Source organism: Cydia fagiglandana, chromosome 19 (genome assembly GCF_963556715.1).
Source record: "Cydia fagiglandana chromosome 19, ilCydFagi1.1, whole genome shotgun sequence".
Classification (NCBI taxonomy): Eukaryota; Metazoa; Arthropoda; class Insecta; order Lepidoptera; family Tortricidae; genus Cydia; species Cydia fagiglandana.
This window is the reverse complement of record NC_085950.1, coordinates 269,993-287,739: the sequence shown is the minus strand read 5'-3', so window position 1 is coordinate 287,739 and position 17,747 is coordinate 269,993. Positions and strand designations below refer to the sequence as shown.

Here is a 17,747-nt window from a genome sequence, read left to right as displayed (position 1 = left end):
TTTCACAGATGATGTATCTCTGTTGCCGCTATAATAATAAATACTAAAAACAGAATAAAATAAATATTTAAGTGGGGCTCCCATACAACAAACGCAATTTTTTGCCGTTTTTTGCGTAATGGTACGGAACCTTTCGTGCGCGAGTCCAACTCGGTTTTTTGTGAATCTATATATATAAATGCAAGTGTCCTGACTGACTGACTGATTCATCAACGCAGAGCCGAAACTACAAAAGCCAGAAAGTTGAAATTTGCACACCAGATTGCATTTATAAAGTGTACAAGAGATAAGAAGCGATTTTGAGAAATTCATCCCCTAACAGGGTTAAAAAGGGGATGAAAGTTTGTATGGGGTTAAAGTTTTCTTTTGAGCTAGAAATTTGAAACTTCGTTAAAAGATATATTATTAAAATACAAGAAAACTGATTTCAGCGTTTTAGAAAATTCATCCCCTAAGGTGGTGAAAAAGGGGTTGAAAGTTTGTATGGATATCAAAATTTTTTTCGAGTGTGGGACTTGAATCTTTGTATTTAGGGATATTATTAGAAGACCGGAAAAGTAATTTCAGCGTTTTGTAAAATTCATCCCCTAACAGGGTTAAAAAGGGGTTGAAAGTTTATAGTACATTTCGATGCTAGTGCGGAAGGTATGTCATTACTTCACGAGTACCGAGATATCTTGCCACGAGCCGCAGGCGAGTGGCAAGACTCGGGACGAGTGAAGAATGACATTTCCGCACGTGTATCGAACGACGTTTTTTAATCCAGTTGCGAAAAAATAAGAAAAACATTGTTAATCGTACACTAAACAAAAGTGGTAACAGTGACAGCTCGGTTAGACGTCGTCTTTAAGTATATTATATCTATGGGCGTTTGGCAGCTATTCCGTTCCATTCAGTCAACTTATTAAGAACGGAATTATCAATATTGAATATTAAAAAATAAACGTTTTATAATGATGAAGAGGTAAGTAATTAAATATGAAATATGTAATATTTTTCGTATTCTTACATTAACGGTAGGTTTTTATGCTGATTACGACGTTTAAAGGAAACTAATATTAACACTCATCAATAAGTAGTCGTGAATTGGATCAAGTATAAATTTAAAAAAATTGGAAAAGTAAAAAGCACTAGTTCGAGATAACCAACTTTCCGCACGCTAAACAGCTACGTAAAGTAGCACTTTTTGAGCAACTGTATTAAAAAATCCATTACAAAGGCTTTGAATATTCTTAGAAAAACATAAGAGCCGATTTCAAAAAAAAAGTAATTGCAACGTTTTTAAAAATTCAACCCCTAAGGGGGTTAAAAAGGGGATGAAAGTTCGTCTTGGGGTGTAAATTTAATTTTAAACTAGGAACTTGAACTTTTTTGCAAAAACAAAGGTATTAAATTAAAAAACATGAAAACTAATTCAAGCATTTTTGAAAATAATCCCTCAAGGTGATGAGAAAAGGGTTGTAAGTTTGTATGGAGATCAGATATTTTGTGAGTGCGGAACTTGAATCTTTGTATAAGGGCATAGGTACCTATTATGAGAGTACAAGAAAAGTAATTTCAGCGACCAACATCAAAATCCACTAAACTTAAAACTTCATACAACTTGCTAAAAAAGAAAAGTACTTAATTTCAACATTGCTTGGATATGAAAATTATAGGTACTAAAGATGTAAAATGTTGAAGATAAGATTCCACGCGGACGAAGTCGCGGGCAACAGCTAGTATAAACATATATTTTTAAATTAGATAAAGTAAATATCCACGTAAATTTACGTGCTTCTTGGTCTATAAAATAAATAAATAAAACTAAGCCAACTTCTGAAACATGGATCTCTTAAACTGCTCAGCCGATTTTGATGCGGTTTTCAGTATATTATGAAAAATGTGTTTAATTTTATAGTATATTACTATTTTCTAAACATTATTCAATGTGGAAGACACTATTTGCACAAATAAGTAAACCGTAAAAGAAAAAAAATAGGTTATCAATCTTTTCACACTATTTTTGTATAAAACTATATTGTTTTTATTTTTTTATAATAAAAAATGTACTTTTCTCTCAATTGACTACAAATTTAACGAAATCGGATGATCCGTGAAACTTGTAGATTATTTTTCTGTTTTCAACAGACCTCGCTTCACCTCGGCTCCTAAAGGACGAAATTACTGGTTCTTCGAAAAAAAATGTTTTAATGGGCCTCCACTATCACCGTACAAAGTGGCTTTTATTATTATTATTGTGGTGTTGTGGGCCTTTGAGTGTCGCATCGACCAGCATTGATCTATTGTGACAGCCCTTTAAAGTTCATTACTAATGCCCGTTGCATCCAGAAAGTTCCAGATCCTTTGGGCCGTAATGTTCTGTACCTCATAGGGTTGCACTACGTGTCGCCCTAGGTAGGTACTTCTTTTTGACATTAGTGGTCCACAAGAGCAGAGAATGTGCATTGCAGTCTCCTCTGACTCCTGACAGAACCTGCATGTCGCATCTTGTTTCTTCCCAATTTGAAACATATGTTTATTCAACTTACAAAGTGGCTTGCTTTCCTCCTAAAGTGCAGCTTTTTTTTTCATAACATGCATGACTAATAATGTTCCACGTCCAGGTTTGGATTTTCTCGGCATTAAATTGTTTTCTGTTTATTTAATAACATGTTTGCAACATAATAAAAACACTAAAAATTTAAATAATAAAAACCCCCTAAGTCTTAGTCCGTAGGTAGGGTGCCCAGAAGGCTGGCCGCATTGCCCCGCTGGATGGCAATGCTGATCCGTTGGGCAAAATATAGGCTAGCCCTCTGGTCACCGGAAGCCTCTATGAGGCGCTTTGATAGCTCCTCATTTCCCTTTGCAGTACAGTCAGGCAAGAAAGTGGTCTACCACTTTTCGACTCTATCATCTGATTGATAGTCGAAAAGTGGTAGACCACTTTCTTGGCTGACCATTTTTTTTTTTTTAATTTTGACCATAAATTGCTACTGATATACCTACCTACTTTACTTGACAGACGTACTATATTTAATCCATCATATTTTGCCAGGACTTGAATTTTCAAGTGTTTATGTAAAATAAATATTACATACATACCTAACACTTAAAAGCATTTAATAACTGGAGTGGCCATGGAGAGATTGGAGAGCTTAATTACCCCTTTGCCGAAAAACTTGCACAATTGTGCAAACTTTTGTATGGATTGATATGGTTTTTTTTTACTTTACGTACAAATTATGTAGAAATAGCTATACATTTGACGTCCCCGCCCCCGCAAAAACCGGCAGACTGTATTTGTATTTTGTATTTATTTATTTGCTGAATATGGGTTTACAAAGGTTTACAATAACATATCAATGAGTTCAACCATACCCTGCTAAGAAAATAACAGCGATGACCTCTCCAGTTACTAAATGCTCTAGATAAGATATAGCAAGATACAGAACAAGTTTTCATCACACTAGCGAAGAAAATACTAACTTTTAAGCGAAATAATTCTTAAATACGGTCACATTTCAAACATTCGTCGTTTTTTCTACGCTTGATTATACTGTTAAGGTGTGTACATACTGTGGGTACATACCTTGATATAGAGGCTTGTACTCCGCCTCGTAGAGCCTGTAGGCCTTCGCGTGCGCGAGCAGGATGTGCTTGGTGCACAGATACGACCCGCGCCCTTCCGACTCCAGCCCTGGAGCTATGTAGCCGGTGTACCTGGACAATTATTATTACAAATTTTATAAATATTACGAATTTGCATTTGAATAAGAATCCTTTTGTAAGAATTTGATATGTTTTCTGAAAGAGCTACGTATTTGTGTGTTTTTTTTAATCAAATTTCTATAAAGTTATGTACTCACGTGATGAAGTCAAAAGTAATATTAAACACACGTCCAGCCTAGATATACTGTCACACCTGACATACCCGACATCGCAGACGACGACGGGTTCGTTGATGGTGAGCCAGGTCTTGAAGCGGTCTCCGTACAGGTCGTAGACCACACGGGCGTAGTCCGTGACCCAGCGGATCGCTCCAGCCTGGATATACTGTCACACCTGACACACCCGACATCGGAGACGACGACGGGTTCGTTGATGGTGAGCCAGGTCTTGACGCGGTCTCCGTACAGGTCGTAGACCACACGGGCGTAGTCCGTACCCAGCGGATCGCTCCAGCCTGGATATACTGTCACACCTGACATACCCGACATCGCAGACGACGACGGGTTCGTTGATGGTGAGCCAGGTCTTGACGCGGTCTCCGTACAGGTCGTAGACCACACGGGCGTAGTCCGTGACCCAGCGGGTCGGTCCAGCCAGGATATACTGTCACACCTGACATACCCGACATCGCAGACGACGACGGGTTCGTTAATGGTGAGCCAGGTCTTGACGCGGTCTCCGTACAGGTCGAAGATCACTCGGGCGTAGTCCGTGAACCATTCCGTGATGAGTGGGTTGGTCCAACCCCCTGGAAACCATGCTTGTTTTAGAATACACAGACATGGCATTTTGAAGCGTGTACAAAGGGATTTTATGAATTTTGATTACCTATATTTAAAAAAATGCATATTAAATATAATCAAACATGTCTTCCATGTTTCATGTGATTATATCAATTGAGACCTAATATTAAGACTAAAGATGAGAAGAAGAAGAAATACATTTATTTTCACATTTACATTTATTTAAGAAGTTCACTGGAAATCGAACCCAATAAGGATCTCCACAACGATTAGTCATGTGGTGATAGTTATTCTACTTACTCGTACCAAGCAAGATTATTTGATTTATTTTGTAGATTGTTTATTTATATTGCAGTCGTAACTGTCGTAAGCAAGACCCAATGGTTAAAGGGTGAACATAGGCTCTAAGCTTTTCTCTAGCAGTTCGTCTATCTGGTCCTGAGATCTTAAGAACAGAAAACCTTTTGTTTAGTTCTTACCCAAGTCCTGGAGGGTCTGCGGCAGGTCCCAGTGGTAGAGCGTAATCACAGGTTCGATGCCCTTCTCCAGCAGCGCGTCGATCAGGTCACCGTAGTAGCGCGCGCCGTCCTCGCTCACGCGGTTCGCGAACCCCGTCGGCAACAGACGCGGCCACGATATTGAGAATCTGACGATTAGATGTTACACAAATATGACACAAAGAAATTAGGTTATTTTTATAGAGACTTCAAGGAAGAATGTTTTAAAGGGCCGGCGTATGCGCAAACAACACCGTTGGGAGTTTCAAGCGTTACTAGGCATGATAGTATCCGTTTACTATCATGGCTTTATATCATGTTTATTTTTTAAATAATATTAAAAGTTTCACGTTTCCTGTCGACCGGTCAAGTATGATCATTTTTCCTTGTGTCGAGACGAACCCTCACGACCCTCGCGATGAATTGGACTTTAATTCGCACATTCTTACTCTATAATAGCTTAGAGTTCTCAGTCAAATTCATGACTCCTGTATTACCTAATAAAAGTGGGCTACTTTGCACTTAACATTACAACACATATCATTATATAACAGAACAAGTAAAACAGCCACGAAATGGTCCCGACTCAGCATGGTGTTAGCCTTGAAGTGGTACTACTAAAAGTACTAATTTTGTTTCAGTACTTTTAGTAGTACCACTAGGTATATATGTGACGTATTCTGCTCTTTTCTTGTATCCTGTCACGGTCGCCAGATGTAATGGTCGCGCTATCGCGGAAACACCTTTTAAACGAAGCACAATTTCATTTACAGAGAATATTTACACGGATAGGTCTTGGTAAGATGAGGATGTTTTGTAGACAACTATGGCAACGTAAAATTCCAATTGTTCTACAGTGACAAGGTTCTAAAACCAAATATAAAATTATGAATATAAAATACACTGTATAAAAACCTCTTTAAAAGAGCAGAATATGTCACAATATATATATTTTATGTAAATAAATAAAAATACATATATGTTTACCAACCTGTAGTAATCCACATGAAGGTCCTCGAGTAGCTGAACGTCCTCCCTCCACCGGTTGTAGGAGTCGCAGGCCACGTCGCCGGTGCTCCGGTCGCTGACGGCCTCCGGTCTGGTGTGCACGAAGCGGTCCCAGATGCTCTCGCCCTTGTCTGAGCGACCATTCAATATTTATCATTCAAACATAAACGTGAATTACATCAGCTGACATGAGAAAAAAACTCAATATTTACATCGAATTACTTTGCCACTTGTGGATAAAATGCAAGCCGCGCGTCAGTTTTTGAGGAATAAAGAGCGACTTTACGAGCTGAGAATCAGTTACCGCTAACGTTCCAGGCCCCCTCTATCTGATAGGAGGAGGTGGCCGTGCCGAACTTGAACCCGTCCGGGAAGCGCCGCTCCGCCGTCGCCATACTCAGCAACACACTGTAACACAAGTTACTATTGTCAACGTGAGGCCTGTTACATCTGGAGTTTGACAGATGATTTAAGCAACGTCACATTAGTCCCATTTTTGTCAAAATCCAGTCCTGATGATGAGCTCCATGAGGATTGAAGAAACTCCTCAAATTTATAGAATACTAAGGGATTACTGTAATTTATGTTAATTAAATCAAGTACCTATGCGCATTTAACCAGTAGGTACTATTTCGTGAAGCGGAGCTCGTGATGAAGACCAGAAGGGAACTCCACAACGACAACATTTTACGTTTTTAGGCACATTGTAAATGTAATTTCCGCAAATGATTTAATGAACTTTCTATTTTGATATTTATATTTTACTGTTTAAAATTATTTACAATTCTGCTTTGCCTTACGGTTGACTGATAGAGAATGCCTCATGGTATTAGATCAGCCATTAAGTTATATGTATAAACTTAATGTAGATAATAATTTAATGCAACAAAGTTTAAATAAATGCCTGTTTCCGTCCACTTGGCGTAGTTGCTACAGAAATACGTATAATTTGAATATATATACGACTACGCCAAGTGGACGAACACTGGCACTGGACGGGAACCGACGCAATCATCCTACTTACCCGATAATTACCGCCTTCATGCAAGCCATGTCTTCGACTGATCACCGAACTACCTGTTATCATCATATATAACGAAAACAATAATCACGGCGATCGGCGATAACATACCGTCCAAAATATTTATCTTCAAGAATTGAATGTAAATAAGTAGGTACTTAAGATAAAAGTATGACAAGATAAATAATAAGGGACCTAGTTATTTATTACACAATTGCGTGGCTGTTGTTTATATGTTGTGCTTATGAAACTTACTTATATTGATACAAATACATAAAACTAATAAAATAAATAAATAATTGGGGACAATCTTACACAAATCGACCTAGCCTCAAGCCCCAAACTAAGCAAAGCTTGTACTATGGGTGCTAGACGACGATATACATACGTATATAGATAAATACATACTTAAATACACAGAAAACACCCATGACTCAGGAACAAATATCTATGTTCATCACACAAATAAATGCCCTTACCGCTTAATATATTGCTACAATATGCCTACCTATGTTTATATACATAAATACCTACCTATGTTTTTGTTCATATTTAGGTTAAAAATGTATTAATACCCAAACCAGAAGCAATCACGGTATTCTATACCGGTACTAGCCAAGGACCGGAAAACCCCTCTTTACGCTTAATCCTATCAATACGGTAACCCAATCGATTCGGTTACCTTATGATTCGGTAACCCTAACTTTGTTAAGGGTTTTGAACAGGTTTTCATTCAGTTATGGTAACCTTTATTATCGGTTGCTTATTGGTTTGTTACATTTAATAGTACATTATTGTCGAGGCTCGGAAGTTAGCTACGAGAGCTACTTGCAGGCTGAGGATTCGTTTTAAATGGACGACCTTGGGAGTATATTTATACTCTTTGGGGGTATTTTATTTATATTATTTATTTCATTTATTTTATTTATAATATAATAAGATTTATAATAAGAACACACCACATAGGTATAAAGATAAATAAAGGAATGGCAAAAAAACTTGTTTGTGCTGAAAGCTTCATGGACCGCCCCTGCCAACCTCGGTTATTCAATAACAAGTTGAATTTAAGTGTGCGTAAAAATTACAATCGTTTGAACTGAACAAAAACCTTATAATGCGGTAACTGAATAGACTGGGTTTTTATGTCGGTTACCGGTAACAGAGGATAACCGTATCTGATACGGTTACCGAATCAAAGTGTTACCTTATCAAACGGTTACCGTTATGGTAGGGGTTTTTATAACCGCCTCTAAAAATAACCCAACCCAAGAAGGGTAGTCGTGCTGATCCCTGCAATTACCGACCAATCGCCATTACCTCCATGCTCTGTAAAGTCATGGAAAGGGAACTTAACGGCAAGCTGCTGGCATACCTCGAAGCAAATGATCTGCTCAGTGACCGTCAGTATGGCTTTCGCCGAGGTCGGTCTACTGGGGATCTTTTAGCGTATGTCACGCACTGCTGCGGCGAGGCCATCGAGAGGAACTGTGAAGCGCTTGCTGTTTCACTGGACATCTCGAAGGCCTTTGACAGGGTTTGGCACGCAAGTCTCCTTAGCAAGCTTCCTGCATACGGCATCCCTGCTGACTTTTGTAGCTGGCTATCTGATTTCTTGAGTGAACGGTCGATCAGAGTAGTTATTGATGGCTGCTCTTCGGACCTCATGGCCATTCACGCTGGTGTTCCTCAGGGGTCTGTTCTCTCCGCAACCCTTTTCCTGCTCCACATTAACGACATGCTGCAACCCAGCATTGTAGGTTATGCAGATGACAGTACGGTTGTTGAAAGATATTTGGCTAGTGCAGGGGACAGCAGGGAGGATATACGTTCACAGAGAGAGGCCATGGTTGAGCGAATGAACTTGACCCTTAGTCTCGTTTCCCAGTGGGGTGATGACAATCTGGTCACGTTCAATGCCTCCAAAACGCAGACGTGTCTATTTTCCGCAAAACGGAGTCCATTCGACCTGACTCCTTCTTTCCGGGGTGCATCTGTACCTATTGCCGACAGTCTGGAACTCCTCGGCATGGAGCTGAGTTCAGTCCTCAGCTTCGGCAGCTTCATTGAGTCTAAAGCTCAAACTGCGGCCAGAAAGCTGGGCGTCCTAAATAAGGTGAAGCGATACTTCACACCTGGACAGCTTCTAACACTTTACAAAGCTCAAGTCCGGTCGTGTATGGAGTATTGCAGCCACCTGTGGGATGGCTCAGCTAAATACCAACTCGCCGCTTTGGACTCAGTGGAGCGCAGAGCCAGGAGGATGATTGGCGACAAGAGGCTAACGGCTAAGCTTCAGTCTTTGGCCCATCGGCGGAAAGTCGCCAGCCTGTCGGTATTCTACAGGCTGCACTTCGGGGAGTGTGCCCAAGAGCTACACGAGCTTATACCACCGTCCCCATTCTACCATCGGACTTTTAGACGCACGGCCGGTTTCCATCCTTACATGGTAGATATTCCACCAATTCGCACGAAGCGCTTTGCTTCTACTTTCCTTATGCGAACTGCCAAGGAATGGAATTCCCTGCCGGCGTCTATATTTCCGTGTTCTTATAACCCGGCAACCTTCAAATCAAGAGTGAACAGGCACCTTCTGGGCGAGCTCGCTCCATCGTAGGCCACGTCTACGCCTCGGCTAGTCTGTGGCCATGAGGAAGCCCATTCATAATAAAAAAAAAAAAAATAACCCTATGAAAAACCCCGGTTAAGGTAACCGGTTCCTGTCCCTGGTACATATATACTAGCTTTTTTGTGACACAAACTAACAACGGCAGCAGGATGTAAGTATGTGAATCTTATGTAGGCAGTGAACTAACAGGAAGACGAGGATACATTAAAAAAAACATATAAATATAATCATTTTAATAATTTTTATTAATCATCATTTACTTAATAAGTTTTTGGTAAAAATTTCATTTTTGGTACAAGCTTTTATCGCTGACTGTATTTTTCTTACGACAGACAACTAATACTCATCGAGACAATTCTAAAAACCCCTGACACAATTAGGTTACGTTGTTTCATCACAGGGTTCCTATGGCCACCTCCTGTCTCCATCACCAGATCAGCTCGATGGTACCTACCATAATATTGCATTGTCATCCGATTTATATACGCATGCAAAATTTCAGCTCAATCGGAAACCGGGAAGTGGATCAAATTTAACTTGCTAGATTTGATTACACACAGACAGACAGACAGGTGAGACTAAATAAAAGCTTGTAAAAAAGGGTAATATTTTATTACATCCTTTTGGATATGGGTTTTCTTTATTTTTGCAAAAAGTTTTTGTTTCGAAAATACCGACTTATATGTAAAATGTGAAACGTTAATTCGACTAAACATTGCTTAAAAAACGAAACGATTACTCTGCCAAATGGAAACCGTCCAATAATAGTTCTGCTAATTTACACAGAAGCGAACTTAACGGTATGTAAACCAAGAGTCTACGTAACGTTAGTCGACCAAAAGTTACATTGACAAATAAATGACTCTGCGAACGATGTTCGGCGAATCGATAATCTGCTAATTAAAAGTTTCTCGGAGAATCATTAGGTGATATGCCGCTTGCGTCCAGTCCGCGGCCTTACAAATGCATTACTTTACGAAGCGATATTCAGAGCTCATCCTTGACATGTGGGTCCGGCACATCCAGGGACCTGGTCCGTATCACGTCGCGGTAGAACAGTGCAGACTTCCTCGGTCTTCTCTTTCGCTCGGGGTCTGAGAAGTCCACGTCGTATATACCGAATTTGGACCTGAAAGGAAAACCATCCGTAAGCCTTATTTATTGCCAAAACATAAGGTCCACTATAGCCAGTAAGCCTCTTGATATGTGACGTTCCACGAAAAAAGGTACCATACGGCGGCCGGCGCTTACGTCGCATAGCGCCGCAATAATATTAGAGCGGCGTAAATAATAGCGTAAGCGCCAACCCTCATAAGGTACCTTTACCCATGGGACGTCACATATGCTCTCTCCAGAAACGGTAAGAACGCCTCGGCATGTCTAAGACACCTCGGCATGCCTGAGGACGCCTCGGCAACATGCCGCGGGATCCCTTGCCGTGCCATGCCGATATTAGAGTTCGTCTGCGCCGGGCCCCAAAGGTAGCGACTGACTTGTATCATAACCGTAACACGATACAACTCGACCATACAGCATAGGCTGTCGGTTATTTCGCGAATCCCTTTTAGTGTTACATCACAAGTCAGTACAGGCCTCGAGTCTCGGGTATTTGAGCACAAGTGAGCAGAGCGTTCGCCGTGTAGCTGTAATGTAACACGTTCGCCGTGAAAGTTACATTACACTGAAATGTTCCAAGTCAGTCGCCACCTTAATGTATATATTTACGTGTATCCGTCGACCCACTCGAAGTTGTCCATGAGCGACCAGGCGGTGTACGCGGTCACGTTCGCGCCGTCCTCCTTGATGGCCAGCAGCAGCTGCATAGGAAACTTTACAATGAGGGTTTCCTAGATCGAGATTTTCACTAGATGGCAGCACCGTGACGAGGCCTTTTTGACAGCTGCTGTCAAAATACACCAATGAAAAAACATGGTTAAACCTGATTGGTGGATTATGACAGCTAGACCTCTCGTCACGGTGCTGTCATCTAGTGAAAAACTCGATCGCGGAAACCCTATTTAGGAGTGACCCGAATAAGTGGTCATTATTCGTTATTCGCCAAATTTTTCAACGTTCGTATCGTAAAGTACCGAACATGTGCGAAATAATATGTACATTACTACAGAGGCCGGGACGAAAGGGGTTGCCGGCCAAAGACATATAGACATATAGAGGATGGGTCCGAGCGCGGGCAACCCCATTTCCCGCCGAGGTATGTATAGTGCTTTTCTCAAACATGCAATGAAATAAATAAAATAAAAAATCCACGAAACCCAAGTTTTATTTATAGAAAAAACTAAAAGTAAACTATTTACACCCAAAATATAACCAACACGTACCTATATCATTATCACGCGTATGTTTTACACGAGTCGTGTATTTTTACTACCCGTATATTTTCATGTATCTTTGATTTTTTCGCCTTGTATCCGTCTGACTGTCGTTTTCGTCACATAAGTTTACATAGTCTTTCATGTTGATATCATGTTTCACATACATCGTTGCTTTATGCATGTAGTAAATAAGTCTAATTTCCACAGTGTTGACGAATTTGTAGTTACATTCATTTAAAATATGCCACAAAACTGTTTCTAATAAACTGTAAGCCATTTTTCTTAGTTTCTCAAATAATAAAATTGCCATAAGCTACCATATACATACTTCGTCTTTGACTTGGCGGCAGAGGCAGCAAGTTATTTAAAATCAATTCTGCTTCCACTGCCAATTCCAACACCTACGATTACAATTAATATTAATTTCATTATTTTGTCGGAACTCATATTAAAGTCAAAAAATCAACAACGCACCATAAATCCAATAAAACAGAATTAATATTTTTCAACTTTACCTCCATAACAATTAAAAAAATCCGGGCAAGTGCGAGTCGGACTCGCGCACGAAGGGTTCCGTACCATAATGCAAAAAAAAAGCAAAAAAAAACAACTGTCACCCATCCAAGTAGGTACTGACCACTCCCGACGTTACTTAACTTTGGTAAAAAATCACGTTTGTTGTATGGGAGCCCCATTTAAATCTTTATTTTATTCTGTTTTTAGTATTTGTTGTTATAGCGGCAACAGAAATACATTATCTGTGAAAATTTCAACTGTCTAGCTATCACGGTTCGTGAGATACAGCCTGGTGACAGACGGACGGACGGACGGACGGACGGACAGCGAAGTCTTAGTAATAGGGTCCCGTTTTACCCTTTGGGTACGGAACCCTAAAAAGAGGACTTTGCCGGCCTAGGCCTGCAAGATTTGTATGAAATTCCATTAACGACCTTTTGTCCTAGCCGCACCTGAAAGGTCATACTTCGCAGCCTATTAAGGAGCATAACATCAATATTTCATTGCATGTTTGAGAAAATGTTATTATTTTTAAAGTGGTTCCGCCTCCATACAAATATTCGGTGCCCTATTGATATTCCGAAAAAAATTACGCCGATTTTTGTTTCGCCGACAACGATTCGCCGACGGGTTCTTTGGCAGAGTAACGATTGGCCGAATCTTATTAACGCATAATAGTCATTTGCGAGAGTAGTCAATAAGCAGAACATTGATACGCATATTTACTATTCGTAGAATAATCATTTAGTATAGTCATAATTACCCGAGAAACCATTGGTCGAAACACAATAGGTCGAATGTTCATTTGGCATTAATATTTTCTCTAATTTATTACTTTACTAAATTAACTTTCACATACTCGTAGTATTCATTGGAATTGCTAAAAAAGCAGTTTAGGTTAGTTTAGAGCTGCACCCTTAAGAAAACGAACCGTTGCTGGAAAAGTGAGTTAGGTTGGGTTAGAACTGCGACCCCTAAGAAAACGAACTGTTGCCAGAAAATTGGCTTAGGTTAGTACTACGACCCCGAAAAAAAACGAACATTTTCCAGAAAAGTTGGTTATTAGGTTAGGTTAGAACTGCGACCCCTAAAAAAATTATTCTTTCCAGAAAAGCAGATTGCGTTTTGACGAATAACGACTCAATAAATAAAAATTTTGGTAAAAACCGGATTTATAAGAAGTAACTTTTCTACAGGTCCATGAACCTGTGAAATGAAATTACATGAACAAATTGTCCTTGAAACTAAACCAATGTTTAAATTTTTTGGTAAACCATAACTAATCCGAACTAAAATTATTTGAAGTAAATATTGTGTTAAAGATTTTGCCATTTGAAATAACTTGAATTTTTTTCTGTGAAACAAAAATCTATAGAAAAACTTGCCGGCAAAACAAAGCTAAACCATATAAATATAATAATTCTTATAAACCATAATTTACTTAAAAAAGGATAATATTTTATTTCATCCTTTTGGATATGGGTTTTCTTTATTTCTGCTATTTTCTGCTTATTTCTTCTAAAAGTTTTTGTTTCGAAAATAACGACATATATAAAATGTGAAACGTTATTCGACTAAACATTGCTTAAACGAAACGATTACTCTGCTAAATGGAAATCGTCCAATAATAGTTACTGCTAATTTACACAAAAGCGAACTGAACGGTATGTGAACCAAGAGTCTACGTAACGTTAGTCGACCAAAAGTTACACTGACAAATAAATGACTCTGCGAAACGATGTTCGGCGAATCGTTTTCGGCGAATCGATGATCTGCTAAAAGTTTTTCGGAGAATCATTAGGTACCCCAAATATTCGCTTGCGCTAAATTGATAGAAAAACTTTGTTTCATACGGAAATCACGCAAAAAAACTTTATATTTTTTATCATTACTTAAAATAAAACGCAATTGTTTTTTGTATGGACGCCGAACCACCTTAATATTATATTTGACCTATCGCTAATACATGCAACTCTGCATAAAATTTAACAATTAACACTGAAATGTACCTTTGCATGTAAAATACAATAAGCCACCTCTTATGGCGAGTTTGTTGCATACTCACATTTGGAGCATATCCCCACTTTATGGATTAATTTCCTTTATAAAGTGGGTATGCACTTTTGCAGCTGCGTGTACATGGTGCTCTAATTAATGTCTCCCGTTCAAGGCAGCCTATAACAGTAACTACGGAACAGGGACAGGAACGTAGGGTTAGAGCCGATGTAGCTTTACTTGCTTCTTTATTTGACGTTCATACGGGCATTGGATGTAATATGTCATATGTCTACTTGAATAATAAACTGTCTTTATGTTTAACCCTCCATTGAGCAAGGCCAGACGACTTGGCCGTTTTTATTTCACCTGCTTCAGATAGTCCCTGTAGTACTGCAGCCGATCGTCGTCCTGCAGGCATACACATTGAAAATACACAATGGCTTCGAAACCTATATCTCGATCTAATCCGTATAAAAGATATTGTTCTGTTTACGGATGTCTGAAGAACAAGGAAGCAGAAATAACATTTTATTAAATTCCGGACGACATTGAAAGGTGAATTTTAAACTTTAAAACATAACATAAATACTAAGTAATAAATTCGATAACTAATTCGTTTTGTTTGCATAAAACTAATGCGGTTTAGACCAATTTAAAATCATTATTGGTCGCCCAGAATAGTACATTGTAGGAGAGGACGGAAAATCGCTAAAAGATGGACGAGTGAGTTCGAGGGCCGACACGTTAGTGGAGACCCTCGAATAATACGAGTCCATCTTTAGCGTTTCCGGCCGAGGCATTACATAGTGCTTTTCACGACTACTGCGAGGAAATAAGAAAACATTTACATAACTATAAGTACTAGCCCGCGATTTCTCTGGTAGCAAATTACTAGCCACTGCCTGTACTGTCTCTTGAATTTCGGTAGGCGTAAGAATATCATTTTCTTCACTAGAAGAACTCATTTTTATAGCGAGCGTAGATACGCGTTTCTTATATTTTTTAGTCAAACATAATTTACACTATCCAATTCAGTAGGTATTTTCAGATCCCGCTTTTTTTACTTTTTTTACCACTTTTAAGAGGCGTTTTTCTGTTATTTGCTTCAAACCGACTCTAAAATTAGAAGCGTTTTTGCTAATAAAACCACAAACAGCTACAAAAGTAAAAAACGCCTTAAGCGTGAACTGAATGGATAATTGTTAAAAAAAATTAAGTGAATGGTTTTGATATTTCTTTTTTTTTAAACAAGAAATTGGTGCTATAAATAACCTAATTTTATTTTTGAAGGAAAAAGTTGCGCAAAAAAAGACCTTTTATTGATTTTTATGTTTTAAATGATACTCATTGCTGTAGCGTACTGTCACCAATGACAGATGATGACAACAATGAAACATTGTAGTAGTAGTGCTTCAGGTGCTACAGCTATTGCCTACTTTCCAGCTTGGTTTTAGACCATCTATTGCCACATTTCCGAACAGTGGCGTGAAAACAATATTAGGAACTGACTGACATATTTTCAAAGGAATACGGCTGTGGCATACCTACCTATATAATACTTCCGTAAGAATCAGACATACTATCTCCGGATAAAAAAATTATGTTTACAGAACACAGAACACCGCCTCTAGAAACCTAATATTGGCCATTTTGTTCCCGACGCAAATCACCAAACTGTGAGGTGCGGGAGGGGTGCTCACGGCGTTGCGATTGGTCGTTTCAAACATGGCGCGCTGATACGTGTAAGCGTAGGGATGGGACATGTTCATTACAGTTAGTGGGTACTGCTACTAGTGATACCGAAATTTATTGTGGTAAAATTGTTACCAATTTAGTATACTTAGAGTAAACTTACTTAATAATTATATTGAATAATTTAATATTTCATTAAGTAATTTAACAAAGTACCTGAAAATTTTACTTAACATATTAGGGCATTTCTGTTTAAAGTACCCAGAACTTGAATTTTAAAGTTTAGAAATTTTATATTATTTCCACTCAGAATCGCAATCTCTTTCGATACGAGAAAAAAAGTGTCGCCAAAATATCATACATTTTTTTTTGTCCCTTTTATTAAGGTCATAGAAGATTTTATTGAAAACATATTCAAATGGACCAATAACATATGCCTATTACAAATCAACTCCGAGTTCTCTCGCACTTCTTTGAAGTTCATCACCAGGTCCATCTCGTGACATGAGACCTAACTGCTCACCTAGAGGATTCTAAAAAACCCATACAACATATGTCTATCACAAACCAACACCGAGTTCCCTCGCACTTCTTTGAAGTTCATCATCAGGTCAATCTCGTGACATGAGACCTAACTGCTCACCTAGAGGATTCTAAAAAACCCATACAACATATATCTATCACAAACCAACACCGAGTTCCCTCGCACTTCTTTGAAGTTCATCATCAGGTCAATCTCGTGACATGAGACCTAACTGCTCACCTAGAGGATTCTAAAAAACCCATACAACATATGTCTATTACAAACCAACACCGAGTTCCCTCGCACTTCTTTGAAGTTCATCATCAGGTCAATCTCGTGACGTGAGACCTAACTGCTCACCTAGAGGATTCTAAAAAACTCATACAACATATGTCTATTACAAACCAACACCGAGTTCCCTCGCACGTCTTTCATCATCAGGTCCATCTTATAACATGCGGCTCCGCTGGCCTAGAGGATTCTAAAAACATATTACCTACATATTATGTCTAAAATGGTACAATACGGCATGCATGACGAAGCACGAAGTTTCCGCAACTGACGAAACCATCATCGTCACATCACTAGTCGAAAGGGAAAGGGATAGCACATTGCATTTTCAAGTTGACGAAAAGGGACGGACTACTGCGCCTCTGCTTAGTGACCAGTATAAAATGAACCCCGCGGACAAGAAACATTATTCAATGAAATAATGAATTTTACTTTCCCGTGGGATGTTATTCCATCTATTTTGTAAGTAGAAGTCTTAAATGACTTGCCACACCATTTTATGCTGCAATATCACATGATTTCCCAATAAATTAAATAGTTTACGATTTATTTTCTGAGACTCGTGCACACTGCTAACAGGTCGTAATCTTGGGCGCAACTGATCGGAGTGGCGCGCGAGCAATCTTATATTTGACCTATACACCATACGTGCGGTGACCGCGAGTCGTCCTATAAGCTCGGTCTATAGGGGTTGGTCTGTGTTACAGAATCAACGTTTGTAATTCCTACATATTAATCTTAAAAATAATAAATCGGTAGGATATATTTATTATCATAATTATATA

The 17,747-nt window shown here is 39.0% G+C and overlaps 1 protein-coding gene across 1 annotated transcript in view; it reads right to left on the bottom strand.

Annotated features, from left to right (window-relative positions):
• LOC134674152 (myrosinase 1-like) overlaps window positions 1–7,015 on the bottom strand; it is a 35,959-nt gene extending 28,944 nt beyond the window's left edge. The window contains exons 1-6 of the mRNA XM_063532207.1: window positions 6,987–7,015; window positions 6,267–6,370; window positions 5,946–6,093; window positions 4,937–5,103; window positions 4,336–4,462; window positions 3,575–3,705 (exon numbers count right to left, since the gene is read on the bottom strand). Coding sequence (XP_063388277.1) covers window positions 3,575–3,705; window positions 4,336–4,462; window positions 4,937–5,103; window positions 5,946–6,093; window positions 6,267–6,370; window positions 6,987–7,015 — 706 coding nt within the window. The remainder of the gene's footprint in view (window positions 1–3,574; window positions 3,706–4,335; window positions 4,463–4,936; window positions 5,104–5,945; window positions 6,094–6,266; window positions 6,371–6,986) is intronic.
• Window positions 7,016–17,747: the final 10,732 nt, after the last annotated feature.